The following is a 17,365-nucleotide window of genomic DNA, read 5'->3' on the forward strand; positions in this document are numbered from 1 at the left end:
ATGTCAAAGACTGATCACCCAACTGTTGTTTCCTTACAACATCCGGAGGGGGAAAATATTTTTAAAAAGAACACCCCTCTGTCCACCATAAAGATGGCTTGATGCTGCTTTGACTGTGAAAAAGTATGTTTCTCTCCACTTGACAATTTTTAGCCAAGTTACCAAAATTTGGACACTACTCACTTGAAATGCTAAGAAAATACATTGAAGTTTCTCCTTTTAACCACTACCATCTTTTTAAATGTTAACAAGCTGGTGTTGTTTTGTGCATGGATGCTTTTCAGCTGAACTGCAGATTCAACTCTTTGCAGTACCACCAATCAAAGCGCTCGATGTCAATCACTGAGTCCAAGGAGATCAACTCATTTACTGCTGTGAACGTTTCTAGGAAGTTGCATACAGTGGCCCAGCGTGTGAGAAAAAGACGCAGCTGAAGAGTTAAGCATGAGTGCACACTGACAAAAAGAAGAAAAAGTGAAGACCAAACCCCAGAGGTGCTCTGGTGAGACAGCTGAAGCATCAAAAACGGCAGTCGGTCAGTGACTCTGGCGGTACATCCGAGTCTAATCGTAAAGTCTCAATAGAGGCGAGAAAGTATCTTCTTATGTACATCTGTTCAGTAATATAAAAGCTTGTAAAAAAAAAAAAAGGGGGGGGGGGGGGAGAAACTACCACTGATGCATCTTAAAACGACCCTAATAGCAGGAAGCACGTGGTCTACCTGGTCTCCGAACTGACACGCATGCTTCTGCAACATCCGCGTGCAGCGGAGAGGAGAAGCAAAACACACACGCGAAAGCATTTCAGCAATCTCAGCACACATACACGCCGCATTCTTCCCCCACTTCCTGAGCAGAGGGAGAGGAAGAGAGAGAGAGAGGGAGAGAGAGAGTGCATCCACAGTTCAGCCCTTGTTCGCCCCCATCCAGCCCTCCCCGCTCCCACCGTGGATGGCGGCTGCTGCATTAGTCAGCTGCTTACTGGACGGCATGTGGCAACGCACTGTGTCCAAATCAGCCGTTGACCCAAATAAAAACGAAATGCCGCTGACATCGTCAAATCAGCACGGGGAAACTTTTAAAGTGCAAAACAATTCCAAAGGTCCACGGCGGAAGATAAGGTGGTATTTTCTTTGTAGAAAGGATTTCCAAAATTTCAAATGACATGTCCAATATTGAGTCATTATACGCTGTTTAAGAGATTCCACCTGCATCCTCTGTTATCTCCCACATTCCTTCCATTTTGGGAAGAAATGTGGGAACACTCTGTTGTGTGTTTCCCAGAGTGGTAAACAGAGACGGAAACCTGCCGTTTCAAAAGAAGGGGCGGCGAGCAACAGCAAGTATCATCAGCAGATCAGTCTTGCCCAGACAGAACATCGTCCTGATTGAGAGGGGAAACCAACAATGTCACCACAGAGAAAACACCGTGACACCATCTCCATGGCAACGGGGCCTCTGTTTGGTTACTGTTTGCTGCACGGAAACAAGGGAGCATCAGTTATAGAAGGGCCTCATACACAAACGCGGCCCAGACGCAAGCTTGGTGTTGCTGACTCAAACCAATTACCGCTCATTCCTAGAAACACTCCGAGTCAGAGATCCGGCGAGTGTCTTTGGTTTAATGAGCCAGCTGAAACAGAACAGAAAAACACAACTTCATAATTAAATCTGACTTTAACATGAGCAGACAGAAACTTTTATATCTAAATGTTTTTTTGTAACGTGACAACCCCTGATATTTGAGGTAACAATCAGACACCTCTTATTTGAGCAAACGCCAATTTTTGAGATACCAGTCCAGCTAAATTTTCCAGTATGGCTTTTTAATGCAACATATTTGTTTAGCTGTGCTTTGCTGAAAGGGGGGGGGACTTACCATTTCTTCCCTTCTCTTTAGCAAAACAACAACAAAGGTATTCCGTTTCTAGTCAAACGACATACCTAGTTTCTCGTTTTCTCTTCACAAACTCTTGTGTAATTTTGGCGGGGCGCTAAGGAAACTAAGGCGGGGCGCTAAGGAAAGCGCGGAAACCTGTTGGAATATTCCTCTTGCGCCGGGCTTGCTAGAGTGAGAGGACGAGTTTGCTTTGCTTTATCTATCTGCATTCACTGTTGGATCATAAACTCCCTAAAACCTTTTGAACTCATGCAGTCCCGTATTGTAAAAGCCCAGTTGCCCTTGTGTGCATCCGAGTCAGCTGAGGTCTTGAGTGATTTTATTTTTTGGCTTGTATTGTGCAACATCCCTTGAACCATTCAGTCTCTTACAAAAGCACTAATTGCCATTTATAAACCTTGTTCAAACCATAGTATGAGGCAGCTGCCAAGTTGTTGTACTTGGTTACTGTAGGTTAGCCACAGGAGGCCCAAACAAAGCCACATCGCCTCGCTACATAACTCCTTATTAATGCTGTTTTCCCTTTGTTTTTTTATCCTGATATTGATCTTACTTTCACCATTTACATGTTGTTTGGCGGGGGGGGGGGGGTCCCAGAGATCCACTGTGATAATTGGGATATTTTTGCGTGCCTCCTGACTGCAGTTCAACAATGGTGCAAATGTAGTAGAGCTGATCCAGAAGGAAACTTATTTTTCAAAAATTATATAATCCTAAATGGGAAATATCAGGTACAACACAAAGTGTTTTTTTTCTTTTGTTAGCCATGTTTTTTTGTAGTTTCATGTTAATGTCGTAGTAAGTCAGGACAAAAACATACAGTGGCTTTTCACTCAATAGATTTGTTGGGCACACCTGTACATTAAGCTCGGCTAAATACAGCAATGGTTCCAGAAGAAAGTCCTTGTTGCTGGGAGTAGACTAGAAACATTTTCCGGGTAGAAAAATAGAAAATTCTAATCTAAAAGTTAGGAACTTGTGCGCCTTTCTTTAATTAAAACAAGACTCTTTTTACGATCTACAATGATTTTCTGCTTTGTTTTATTAAAATATTACATTAAAATATAATTTAACATTGATCATGTAAAAGGAAAAGAATTCAAAGTACTGTTTTTTTGTGTGTGTGTTTTTACTTTGAAAAATAAATATGTCCCTGGCATACTTTCATCGTTCCAATTTTGACCCGCAGTCCAAAAAGTTTTTTTTGTAGTTTCTCCCTTTACCCCTTTATTTATACAGGTAACTCCCGTTTACGTGTTTTATGTATACATATACATACTACACACAAATTTACAACATGCTAAAACATGTTAACTTGTTAAAATCCATCTAATTATATTGACAAGATAGAACTGGAATAAAAGCCTTAAGCTCAATTACGCTGCACAGCTTCAGGTCCTGTAGTAATTAGTTTCAGTTGCCTTTATATTTGTCAGTATTAAATACCAATGTCAGATAAAGCAAAAGTGACTTCATAATGTCAAAAACAGCCTGAAGGCAATCAAAAACAAGGGCAAAGCAGTTTGCGCGACAGCAAACAACTGTGTCATCGGCATAGAGATGTACCAGATGCATTAGGCAATTTAATTTATAATTAAAATTGCAGAGTGCAGGACCCAACTCAGAGCCTTGAGGCACACCCTAATAGACGTCAAGATAACAAGACTAACAATTGTGGAATTTAACAGCTGCTTCCCACCAGAGAGGTAGTTTGAAAACCAGCCTATGGCCTAGTCTGAACAGCCAGTATCAAAAAGACTGTGACATAACAGGCTATGATACAGTGCCAAAAGCTTTTTGAACACGTTTTAGTAGATAAAGTGGTGGTAAAGTGTTCAATAAACTGCAAAAAAGTGCTGTCATTGCCAGACATATTTTACACACGCTTGTCTTCTGATGTGATTTGAAAGTGTTCCAGCCTCTTCTTTTAAATACTCCAAAGTGTTTTTCACCTGTTTGTTTGTTGTTTGTTTTTTTTTGATGCTTTGCAACCGTTGTCAGCTGGAAACAACGTTTTCAATCAACCTTATTGTTCAAATGGATACAAGTTGAAATAAGCTGCTTCTGAAGGTACCAATGTTTGTTGGATGTTATACGTCTATGGTTAATAGAAAGCAATAAATCTCATTATTTATAAATCAAGGGCATGTTGAAGGGCTTGTATATTTAGATTTTGTTTCATCCTGAACACAAAATAGCTCAGCATTAACAGTTCACACCAACACTCTTCCATTTTAAATTCTTGTACGATCCTCAAGGCAGTTTGTCCTATTTGTTTTGAAATGACAGAAAAAGCCCATTTACTGCAGAGCTGTGTAACATAGACTGCTCTCCCTGTTGCAAATTAACAGATTAAAGGAGTGTTTTTCACTATTTTGTTTTTAAAAAATTGTTAAAATAATAACATACTGTCTCAGATACATTTTCAATTTATGCAAAAAAAGAGGCAACATCAAGTATTTTGTTATTTATATTTCTTAAAGATAAACCGACTAAAACCTGGAACAGCATGCCAAATCTTTACAAAACCTCACTGAAGGCAAGAAGAAAAGCCCAGCCTGTTCCGACCGAATCTGTACGGCGAAGCATCGCTTTGATATTTTTATCTGAATGTACTGTATGCCTCGCCTTTTTAAAATGAACTGTGGTCCAGGCAGCAACACTACGTGGTTTACGGCAAAATCTGAGTCCATCAAAAGCATCTAAACTGTAGCGCACAGAGCAAAATCTAGAAGATCACCCCCTTGCTCAAGGCCGTGTGGCAGAGCTGAACATGCAAAATCATAGTCACCTTTGAGACCCAAACATCAGCGCTGTGCCTCTTCACTCTGCACCTCGTTTAATGATCTCCTCTCCGTGGACGGAGCTAGATCTGGATCTGGGTCTCCATCTCTCAGCACATTCTTCTCTACGGCATCCATCCTCACCTCCTCATCTCATTTCCAACTAGGCTCCGACGGCAACTTTATTAGGTACGTCTTTTGATTGTTAAACACACACACGTAAATCTGCCAGCCACACAGGCCAAACTAATTGAAAAATCTGTTCACCTCCTCGCCTGTGGTGGCGCTGCACCAAGAGCTACTGAAGGAAACGACATAAAAACCTCCGAAAGGCGATATGGACGCAACTTCCTTCTTAACGAAATGTAAACAAAAGTGGTGTCGCATCAGATTTTAGTGGTTGTAGGATTTTTCCTTTGTCTTTGGTAAAAGACCACGAGACATATTTCCCTTTATCGCTAGACTCGCCAGTTTATTTTGGTTCCATTTACCCGGAGCTGTGGGTTTTCGACGGACAAGAGTTTGAACAAACTGAGCTTTCTAGATAAACTGACTAGAGTTGATTAAACCGGACTAAAACAGGGCTGGTGTGAATGCACCCTAAATGTCACCGCGATAGTTCCCGCTGCGCGTGATCCCTTTTACCTTCTCCCCTCTTCCCGCTGCACTCGTAGGCGAGAGCAGAATCCAGGCGGGGTGGAGTGGATGGGGCGGGGGGCTTTCCCCAGGAAGAACGGGCGCTTTGTCCCATGAGGCGACGAGGCGATGGGCTGACAGAAAGTCTGGCAACCCCTGACCAGGCAGGGGAGTGAGCGAGTGAGAAAGGGAAGGAAGGAAGGCAGAGCTGCGGGACATAATCATAGCTGAGAAGATGTCAGCTCACAGCGAAACTAGCACTTGCTCTGCTGGAGTTTCCACTTCGCTCCACTAAGTTGTACTCCGAGTGCCGGGTGGTGTTAAGCTGCCTCAGGGAGTTTAAATAGAGGGAACAGGGACAAACTGAGTTTTTTTTTTAAATAAGCAGAAGATTTTAGAGTCAATCTGATGTTACCCTGGTGGGGGAAAAAAAGTGGGAATCAAATTTAAATAATTTTCATATTCGGTCTGAAGTCCCTGAGCAAAAAAAAAAAATCTGGATCTGTTGCAGAGTATCCGTCTTGTGTTTTCAAAGGGAGAGAGAGATGGGGGGGGGGGGAATCTTGTTTCCTGTAAGACCCTCTTTGTTCAGCTGCTTGTTTGGTCTCCTCTATCTAGTTTGCCAATTTAAGTGTGGTCTAAATCCATCACTCAATGTTGCCCCGTGTTTAACGTGGCCAGTTCTGACAAGCGAGCTTTGTTTTCTCTGGCTAATGAATCCGGCCCGATCTCTCGGCTTCAAACCATTTCTGGACGCATCGATCGGATCGGAGCCAGTTCTCGTGGACAGGCAGGATGAGCAGGAGTGTTTATAGCAAGGAAGCAGAGCGGGTTGAGGTCGCAGTTCTCGGATGTTGTTGGAAATCAGTAGCGGGCAAAAAAAACAACCAAAGAAACGTTGAGATTCAGGAAGGAAAGGTGGGGGAAAGAAGTACAGAAGGAAACTTTCTTGTTCTCACCATTGCGACCACCAGAATTCAACATTTAATCAATACACAACATAGTTTCTTGTTTAGAAGCAAGTCACACGGGTACGCACCATTCAAAACAACACCTATTAGCAAAGTGAGAAAACAGATGCACCGATTTCCTCAATATTGAGAGTTCAGCTGTTGGCCGACACTAATGTGTGAAACTGATCACTTCTTCCAGTGTAACAGTCTGAAAATCAGCTTCTGTATCCTTTTGCTCTGCCGTGAAAGTACTGGCTGACAGACCTGCCCACCGGGTCACGTCTGAACATGCACTGTTTGCAATAGTCACCCCACTGTTGCCAACTTAGCAACTTTGTAGCTATGTATTTAGTGACTTAAGAGACAAAAACGAAGAAAGAAAAAAAAAAAAAAAGTTAGTCAAAATCGGAATTGGCCGATCAGGACAGTCGAGATTTTATAGTCGAGGGTACCGACTGTCCACATTTCTTGTGTTAAATTCCTTCTTTCTGCACAATCTGAATAGATACAAGCTTCCTAGCATGTACGCCACTCTACACTGTTGGCGTAAAATCGTTGACCTTTGCGTGAACGTGTCTGACAGTTTGATTCCGAGCTGACCTCTGTGGAGTGCCGTATGACCAAGTATGTGGGGGACGTTCTGGACCGGTAAACTGCATCAGCCAAAATCGGAAACGGCCAGTCAGACTTAAAAGTGGCAGTAACCAGTAAAACAAAACAAAAAACAAACAACAACAAAAACTATAAAAAGGAGCAAACCACTGAAAGAAAAAAAATATGAGTTCTTCTAAGCACAAACATTAAATTCCATTTCCTGCTGTGTTTCGCACTGGAATAGATTTAAAACAAGGAAACAGGAAGCAGTTCACTGAAGCAGCAACCAGCATTTAACTCTGAGAATGAACTGCAATTTATTTTAAAACAGGTTTGATGGTCACATCAAATAAGGAAGCATTGGGTTGCGTCAAACCTCAATGTTCAACTGGTTTTAGTACTTACCTTAAGATCCCTACTTAGTAAAAGAAAGCATACGTGATGACTAAAACATCAACTTTTTTTTAATATAAAAGCCAGATAAATATAAAAAAAAAAACTGGAGCTTAGAAGACTTCTTTTTTAATATTAGGATTTTTTTTTAGCAATACTTTGTTCAGTAAATACTGTGGAATCAATCTTACAGACGGAGACACAGATTACATAGAAAAACAGAACCAACTTCTATCCTGCTTTTTCATCATAACCATCATCCAAAGCCTAACCGAATGCACACAAAGCAGGACTGTGTCTGGGTAGCCACTTCAACACTGTCAGGAAGGGGGTTATAAATGATTCGCTCCACCAGGTGAAAGTCTGTGTGTAAGTAGTCATTTATTAACAAGCCCCCCCCCCCGAGCTTCTGTGTTGAAATTTAACCTTCATTAGGGTCGCTTCCTTACAAAACTTCACAAAAGGGCGGCTGGGAGGTCTGCCACCGGCTTGACCTAGAAGCCAGGCAGTGATCAGAGCCAGAGCCGAAGTTCTGATGTATGAAGTAGAGCTCCATGATTGAAATTTCCCCTCTGAGAAGTACTTGTGCAGCTTGAGGAAGTGCATCTTTTGAGCGTTCCTGTTTGCACTTCAACTTCCAACACGCAGAGACTCCTCACCCACCTCAAAAGAATGGGTAAAAGAACTATAACGGAAGACCGCTTCCAAATATTTAAAACCTTCAAAATGTTACCGGCATTATGAGATAAATATTCATCAGAAATACATTCCAGGCCCCTTAGAAGTCAGAACGACTGTTTATTTGCGAGAATGCACCGATCTGAAAAACTGGACCTATGTAGACAGCCGATATTTACATATATTACATACATTACTTGATTGTTTTGACAATGATGATTAATATTTTCTTAATTTTGTTCCTCGATTTTGTTTAAGCACATCATAATCCTTTTTATCTGTTAATTTGGCTGCATGTGGTTTTTATTTCCTTTTTATTTATTTTTATTGGTTGTTTTGTTTTATTTTGGATATTGAAAATATCTTCCATTTCCATCGTGGAGTGTTCTGCACAAAAAGAAAGTTTTTTCAGAGGGCAAACTTTTTATTTTCTATGCCTTTTATCACTATGTGACCTAAAAATGGTCTTTAAATGACAATAGTGTCGTTTATCTCAGTGATTTCAGGGTCAATTTACCGTCCAATAAAATGTGTTATTTTGAAAGGCCTAATTGTTAGCCTAGCTACGACCAAGTCCACATCCATTTTCATGATATTGTTTCTCACAGGAATAGCAGAACAGTGTCTGATTAATTTCAACCCCACAATCAAAAAAGTAGTGAGATTAATTTCCAAATGAATAGTTTCAACATTTTTAAGTAAAAAATAAAAGTGTTTGAGTGTAAGTGAGGAAGAAGACAGAGGAATAGGCCATTTTTGACATTTAAAGGTGATATTCAGCTTTAACACTGGGTTCTGGTGATGTGATAGTGACAATTACAGTGCCTTGAAAGAAAAAAAGTATCTACTTCAATTTAGGTTGTTTTTTGTGGCATTCAACCATTTAAAAAATATATTTTAAGTGCATTAAAATAAAGGAAAACAAATGTGAGTTCCTTTTGGGATTGATCATTCTGAATGGAGCTGAATTGAAAGTTCCAAACTAACAAACTATTAGCAGAAAGAGGCAAAAACCCATTAATTTAAAATGAAGGTTATGCTTATTAAGAGGGGCAGGGGGCAGTTATTCCAACAGCCCCCAGCCCTGTGTGAAAATATAGTTTCCCGTCTTGGTAAAACAGGAATGAACATGTTCTTGTTTAATTTCTTTAGAAACTACAAACCTAAAAATGATAATAAAAAACATTCTTCACATAGAACCTGTCCAACAACATGGAGGAGGCCAAGAGATCTTAAACAGCAACACGTCCTCACGCCTTAATCTATAGAAATTCAAGAATATCTTAAAAAGAGCCATCTGTCAGTGTAGGAAGGGTTATGAAATTATTTTAAAACCTCACTTGCTCAGTTGATGTCAGAGTTCATGACTCAGCAATAAAGACTGGATGAAAAAAAATCTTGATGGGGAAACTAATATTTGAACTATTAGGAAAGTGTGCAGCATTTCAGAAAAACAAAGAATTATATCAACTGTGAAACACGGTGTGGGGGTACTTTGCTGTTTGCCAGGAGTCATAACTCGTAGAGACATTGATTCTGCTTTTTAATCAGAAAGTGTTCAAGGAGAGTGTCTGACTGCAAATCTAAGGTCATGGGTCAGAAGAAGCTAATCTCTACAGTCATCCATATCGCCGCTACTGAAGGTACAGTCAATCAGCGATAAGAAAAATAAGTGGCTCTCCTGGACTGGCTGCTTTGGAAATGCCAGCCAGTGCCATGTAAAGTAGCACTGCATCCAGGCATTTAAGCTTCCCAAGTTGAATTTTAATTTAGGACAATTTAGATATGTTCTGGAAAAATATGTGAATTGATTCATTTTCCGCAAATAATTTAGAGTTACGTTCCACAGAGACACTTATGAATTAGTAAATCCTGAAACCGCAAATAAGCCTGGGTTTACTGTAGCGCTAAGTAGTGTTCCACTGTATTAAAACATTTTATGGTACGTTTGGTGTTTGAAGTATTCAAATAAGCAGCTATAACCATTTTTAGAAGGGATCTCAAGTATTCACAGATTTCAGCAAGTAGCGGACGGCAGTGGCCCGTGGAGACTGGAGTTTTTGTAATGCTAACCTCGCTAACTGCTCTAACTGGTAATATGAAGAGGCTTAAGTCAGATTAAAAGTAAAAAAAAATTTCAAAGACTTGGTTTAGTGCTTAATGTCCGCTCACGGACAAAAAGCTGAGACAAATATTCTCAGTGCAGCAAAAATCTGTAACAGTAAGTCAAATTCTTGAAGACAAAAATAACCAAGATCACAAATTGGACAGAAAATTATGATGGCAGTATCTCGAGTGTGGGTTGGTACAGATTATGTTACACGTGGGATTTATTCTTTTTAGTGCTTCATTTACTGCCAATGTGATTTGCCCTGCGCATAATTTGAGAATACATTTCACAACCTTATTTAACTCTAATTACCTTAAGCAACCTTGTGTACTTTTGATCGTCAAAGGAACCCGTCGCTACATAAGCTCAACATTTAACTTGCTAAATTTAAACAGTCATAAAGGGGGAAAAAAATGCTTAAATACCTTGTATCAAGAACATAATACAAGCAGGGACAGCAATTCCCTACATGCATGCAAAAAACATCACACACTATTGATGTTTTGTTGGGGTTTTTTTAGTGCGTGACATCGTGGGACACTGGGGGCCCTGAATGAAAACATGCTGGTAAAGAGATGCATCAGATGTTTGTCCACTCGCGGCAAAAAAAAAGAAAAAAAAAAAAAAAAAAAAAAGGCCGTGTTGATCCAAGATCTATCTGCGGCTTCTTCCTGAGAAAGAACTCTCTAAGCGCCGGCCCAGAGAGTGCTTAGCTTGGCGCTTTTCCCCCCGCTGGCATTTCTAACTAAAGCTCTCTGCAAAGTTTTATGTGCTGTGGTGTTGCATATAGCTGGTTTTGGGTCTATGAAGGCTTTGTGCAGGAATAAAAAAAAATAAAGTAAAACACACAGGGTGAAAAGAGCACAGCTGAACCTGGCGGGTTGTGAAACGCAAGGACGAAGAACATATCGCAGACTGATAATCTATTTCTGATTAGAGATTCGGTGGCCCATAGTTTTAACATACATAAAGACTGTTTTTATGTCTCCTAATCAAAGCAAAGATGACCTAAAAGCCAGAGCTGGTTCCTTTGTCATAAACAGATGCAAAAAGAAGGTTTTAAAATAGGCATGTAGTGCTATTTTGTAGCACGATTAAATAACTATGTTACCTTCAGGTGTTAGAAAAAATGCTGTAAATATAAAACATGACTTAAAGTAATTTAACTTCATAAAATAACGCCTTGAAATTGGACCTGTCTCTTTAAGAAGCTCCTGTTCTTTCTGAAACTCCCCTTTCATTAAGTCGTCACAACATGGTTCCTCCATGGTTAACAGCGTTTTTACCAACGTTGCACTGAGAAGTAGCTTGTATAATACGCTCCGCTGATGTGCGGGTCCACCAGGAGTTTGCCATCTGCTGCTGGCTAGTCTGAAGGAGCTGCCATCACTGCCATCTTGAATTTCAACATGTATTTTCAAGTATTTCTCTTTATGAATTAGCTTCACTTTATGTTTACTTTTTTTCTTTTTGCTGGAAGGTTCCTTGTGTTTAAAGGAAGTTGTTCCTCCACACTGTCGCCATGTACGTATTCAAGATGACTCGAAACAAGCTACTGGTTTCGTTGGACGCCTTTTAGCTAATCATCACTGCACGCTGTGTAATCTAGTGAAGGTGTCTGTGCTGTATTACATCAAAGTTAAGAGTCTTAGCTTTGATGCCTTTATTTAACGGGGGGGAAATGGTAGGGTGCATCAATTGCAGTTTTCTAGCAGATCTCTAATCTTTAAAAAGCCTGAAATGTTGATTCCGATTTTGGCCGATACCAATTTTTTTTGGTCTGAAAATTAAACAAGATAGTTGCCAAGTTGGATACATGCCTAAGTTGGTTTCACATCCAAGAATTGGCTAATCACCCAAAATTAAGGGAATTAGGGTTGATTTATTGGCCTTCCAATTTACAGGTGCACTCATCATTTTTTTATACTTTCAATCAAGCAGAGTCAATCAAGGGTAACTTGATTATAGCAGTTATTACTATGTTATTGGTGATATTTATGTATTAAAATGAACCATTTGTTGTGGTTTTCAATAGCAATGTACTGATGGGATATTGAAAAACGTTTCTAGGTCGGGTATCGGTGACAATGTGTCCGATCCACTGGGCAGATCGGTCCAGTCTAACTTTAAGCGACATCATGCTTCATTATTTATCTTACATTACACTTAGAATTCCTAATTGCACTTTCTGAACTATTTGAAAGAAGGTTTGTTGCAGTTTATTTCTACATTTTTGACCAAGGTTGTCAACCTACTGTTTTTCGCCAGTTTCAGTTTATTTATTACTCGTTTGACATTGGCCGTTATTCTCCTAATTGAATTGAGTGAACAAATTAAATTTGTGTTGTGTCAATATGTCTGACCAAGCTTGTGACGATATTGGTGAATTTAAGCGTCCTGGACTGGTGCCGAGTCATCAAATACATTTGTAATTCAGTACAGTGTGATTTAAGTCAATTCAGCATTGTTCTTCTGTTTCGGGTAAGATATCAGCCGCTACTAAATCTCAGATATCTGTATCGGTAGTGAAAAAATTGGATCGGTGCATCCATAGTTTTCAATTGCTTGTTGGGCAAAATGCTTTTTGCTGTTCTGCTGTTTTTCCACACAAGTATAACTGATATTATAAGGTTCATTAGGTAGATTATCTGCTTGGGTAGAGTCTAAAATTTACCAATTATAGTTTTAAAGCAGCTCTTTAGCTTTATAGATGTGTTTATTTTTACAAATGAATATGCTTTAAAAAAAAAAGAAAATCTGTTTTACTTCTAAGAAAGATGTCTTTTTTTAGGGCCCCTCATTGGCAGTGCGCATCAAAGGGACTTTAAAGGGATTCCAGTTCATGCAAAGTCTCAAAATCCCACAGAAATAAACTGTAACGTGCCAAAAGTACAACTCCTCTGCACACATCCAGACACAATCCTGTACTCTCTTCTCGTTGTCCATGTTCGCTGGAATTCAAGTTATGGCCCTCTGGCTTCGACCCAAGCGCCCCCACAATGCACCCTCTCCAGCACGCTCCTGTTTAATCAGCATCTTCTGCTGGTCATTAGCTTCAACAGCAACTCTTGGCTGTTGTTTATGAGCCCTGCGAGGATAATGACTTTGCACCTCCATCCATCACTGTGACAGATGAGCCCAATTATCCCCAAGTTCTCTTTTTTTATGCTGCGCTCGTCATTTTCTTAACCTGTGGTTTTCGATTGACCAGATCACAACAACAACAACAACGACGACGACTAAAAACAAAACGCTGCAGTCGACTCCATCTTTTAATATTTCCTTTACAAGTCGCTGCCATGTTGCAATGCAGCTCACTTGGGGATACAGATATAAAAGAAAGGAGACAAAACGAGCGTGACGGATTTATGAAATAAAATGGCACCTCAAGAAAGAAGAACTTGCATCAATATTCTGAGGAACTGACACCTCATTCAGAGGCTGATCTTTTTTTTTTTTTTTTTGCTCAACTACAAACCATATCATTCAAGTAACTCTGTTTTATTTCCTTTTAAAGATCCCCCTTCGATGCTCCTGCACCTGTTTGTCAAACCAATCAGCAAACCTATTAAACAAAAACGACAACAAAAAAAGACATTGTCTTGGTGAGATCCCCCCCCCCCCCCGCCCCCCCCCCACCAATCTTTCTTCTGTCCTTCCTCCAACACAACAGGATGTTGCTCAGTGACACAACGGGGCTACGTCTGTATGGAGACATGTAGAGGCAGGCCGGGGACAAAAGCTCAAGAGAAGAATTAAAAAACAAGAGGCGGCAGGAGAGCGATATGATCTCGCGGCGCACACAGAGAGGGATTGTGTTGGAGCTGGCCTGCCCCATATACAAACACCATATTATTATAATTCCCTGCTTCTTCTTCTTCTTCTTCTTCTCCTGCCCTGCAGGAGATGAGTTTTCATCTGGGAGAGAAACCCTGACTGGGGGAGGCAAAGATAAGGGAGGGTGAAGACGCCTGTGATGACAATCGTGTCAACGATCTGACGACTGAGACTGATGCATACGGAGGAGAGGAGGGATGTCTTGGGATGTGCTGCATAATGCCCTCCTCCCCTCAAAGTGTGCAATAAACACAACTCGAATCAAGCGGGTTAACCTCACCAGTCAAAGCCGTATTTCTCAGGAAATGACAGAACTGCACAACGGTAAAAGTAAGGAATGATAACACTATAGAGACGACATCTGTGGAAGATAGAAACTGAAGGTAAAAGTACTGGAACAGCAGAGACGTGTTCCGCCGACATGCCGCCTCCTTAAGGTATCAAAGTCTGAGGGATGAGTCCCAAAGGTGCTGATGCGGAAACATTTCCTGACCTTTGCTCGGCAGCAAAGTATTCTTGTCCCGTCGACGGCTCACTCGAAGACCTTGCGGTCTCTATCACTGAGGCCTGCTTTTGTCGGCATGCAAGTCATGTGATTGGGCTACTGCAAAAAAGCATTAGCAACCCACAATGAAAAATTGTGAGGGCCTTGAGCAAGGTCCTGCAGGTTTATATTTCCCTGGTTCAACAAACATAAAATCACATGAACGACGCTTATTTCAATCAGCTGAGGAACGTGACGATGTTCTCTTGAGTAATTGAGTCATTCAGTTAGTCCTGCTGGAGCAGTGGCAGTACCCTCCTCATTGTCACCCATTTTTCTGACACTCCCTTCACTCCATGTGTGAATTTCTTTCTGGTTTTAAAGGTTAGGGTTAGCGTGACAGGAAAAAATGAACAAACCAGAGAAAGATTGACAATGACACCTAGAACTTGCTGTCAGCCACCCACACCAACAAGTGGGAGAAGGGCAGACCTGCATTACACCATTTTTTTTTCGGGTTTCAAAACCAGAATTTTAAAACCTTATAACTGGTAACATTCATTCGCTATTGCCATGACAGGCTTATAAACACCTAAAGGCCTTTTAGAAACCACTAAGGTTCCTATGATTATATCCCTAACTTTAAATCCACCAGTTAGACACAGATGGGCAGACTAGGGTGTTATAGTTGAAAGACTTTAAGGACTTACTGTTGTTGGACTTCAGATCCCGATGGATGACAGGGACGATGGCTTCATTGTGCAGGTACACCATCCCTCTTGCTATCTGCACGGCCCAGTTGACCAGGACGTGAGGCGGGATGCGGCGGCCGGCCAGTGCCCGGCTCAGTGGCCCACCCGAGGCATATTCCATAATGAGGCATAGGTTGGGCTCCTGCAAGCACACCCCCTTCAGGGCGATGATGTTCTGGTGGGTGAGCATGGCAAACAAATGGGCTTCCTGCTTCACATTCTGCGCCGTCACGCTGATGTCCTCGTCCGGGTCTTGCCGGGCCGCCTTCACGGCCACCAGCTCGCCCCGCCATGTACCTCGATACACTTTCCCGAAGCCCCCAACCCCAATCACCTCCTCCAAGCTCAGCTCCCGGAAATCCACCTCCGCGGGATCGACGGTGCCAACCACGGCATGGTTTAGCTCCTCCACCACGCTGGTACCTGGTAGCTTGGCATATCCACTAGGCTTGAAGGAGCCGTAGTTGGATGGGAAGATGCCCACCTTGTTGTTGACCTTCCCTGCCCACCAACCCTCATCCCCAGATATCTCAGAGTCCTGAGAGAGAACCTCCACCAGGTCACCTTTACGCAAGGTGAGCTCGTCTTTACAGGAGGCCTCATAGTCGAACAAGGCCGTCCATACAGGGTTGGTGAAGTTCCCTTTTTGGGACTGATCCAAGTTCTTCCAGTTCGACAGCGAGCTACGACTGAATATGCTCTTCAGCGGCTCCATGGAACCTCCACTATATTGCCTGACTGGATTCGACTGCGCACTCCAGGGGTCTGAAAATAAAGTACAAAGGAGTACTTTATTGCACCTTGCTCCCTTTCCTGTCTTTGTTGTTGTCTCATCAGGGACCAATGAGGTGTGTTCAAAAGTCAGACCAACAGGTGGGCTACAGAAGAGGATTCAGGGACAAATGAAAGCCAAATGTCTTCCATTTGTTCTGGGATTAAACTCAAATCTTTCCATTTCAGCAGTCCTCAGACGGTTTGCTTTTCGTAGCATTTATCAAATCTCTAAAAGACAGCAGTGATTAACTCTCTGAAAGATTGATGTGGTGTGTGGTTTCCCCGCACATGGTTTGAGTAGATTATCATCTCATCATCCTGTGTTTAAAAGACTCTGGAATCAACTCATTATGACTGAATTTGTCCTCCTTTCCCCTCCTCACTCAGAACAACCACCTGTTGAGCAGCAAGTCCGAAGAGTCAAAGTTCAAAATTAATGTTCAGGAATTATCCCGCTTACAGATAAAAGTCCAAATCAACATTTCCCACACACTTGGTAGTCCATATTCGGTTTTTATGTATTTTTAGCCGTTAAGAGCAGTGGCCACCATAAGCAGGAAGCGCTGAGAGGAGGAGAAGAATAGCAGGAAAAGGAGCATTCAGTCCAGCCAGCCAGTGTTTTACGACAAGTTTCAAGCGCTGACCACTGTTCATTATTTAAGCCCGAGGACCCAGAAAGTGCACCTGAACGCAACACTGCGGTGACCGCTCAGGAAATCCCGCATTCCCGTGCGCCACAACATCCATGCTGGCTGTGTTATGAAGGAGCTCATACATAAACTGCGAGCCGCCGACTCTGGGAACAGGAAGAGTTCTCCAAACCTGCTTGGCTTTTCAGTCCTGAGGAGGGGGGGGAAAAACCCGAAAGAAAGAAAAACAAACTATTCCCGTTAACTTTAGTTCTTGTTGGGAGTTCAGCGCCGAGTCCGGGTCTCTTCGGGGCTCCGCTTCATAACGACGGTGTCCAGACTGCGGAACTGTTCCGTGAGAAGTTCTTACTCCGTTCCTCTTCCTCGGTCAGCCTCCAGCTGCCAGCACCTCGGACCACTCCAACGTCGCTGCTTGCAGCCGCTGTGCCGGAGGGTGGGGTTTCAAAACTTTTCCTCTCCCAACAGGAAACAAAGTCAGCTGACACTCTTCCGCCAATGGGGACTGAATAAATGCAAAACTTCCGATTTCAAAATAAGAGTTCATCAATACGGGCCTTTAAGCCAGGCGAAAAGTAGACGGCACGCTGCCATACCTAAAACGCTTCCGCCATCTTGTGAGTGGCAAGTTTCTCTTTGAAAATCAAGTTTCTTTTTTAAAGAGTTGAAGAACGTTCAGTTAAATTTGATAAATGTTATGAACTAAAGCTTATTCAAATCTACTAATTACACCGATATTACTAATAATTAAAAATTAAGAGTTCAACCAATTTGAAACATAATATGTACTTACTGAAACCAAATTTGCCTTAATTTACCTTCGAA

General features: G+C 41.7%; 1 protein-coding gene across 1 annotated transcript in view; it reads right to left on the reverse strand.

Moving 5' to 3' along the window:
• The window catches only part of LOC116732465 (mitogen-activated protein kinase kinase kinase 11), a 48,410-nt gene extending 31,413 nt beyond the window's left edge, over positions 1 to 16,997 (reverse strand). The window contains exon 1 of the mRNA XM_032582628.1: positions 15,078 to 16,997. Within this exon, the coding sequence (XP_032438519.1) occupies positions 15,078 to 15,834 (757 nt within the window). The 5' untranslated portion in view covers positions 15,835 to 16,997. The remainder of the gene's footprint in view (positions 1 to 15,077) is intronic.
• Positions 16,998 to 17,365: the final 368 nt, after the last annotated feature.

The sequence above is a fragment of the Xiphophorus hellerii genome, chromosome 14, assembly GCF_003331165.1.
Source record: "Xiphophorus hellerii strain 12219 chromosome 14, Xiphophorus_hellerii-4.1, whole genome shotgun sequence".
NCBI lineage: Eukaryota > Metazoa > Chordata > Actinopteri > Cyprinodontiformes > Poeciliidae > Xiphophorus > Xiphophorus hellerii.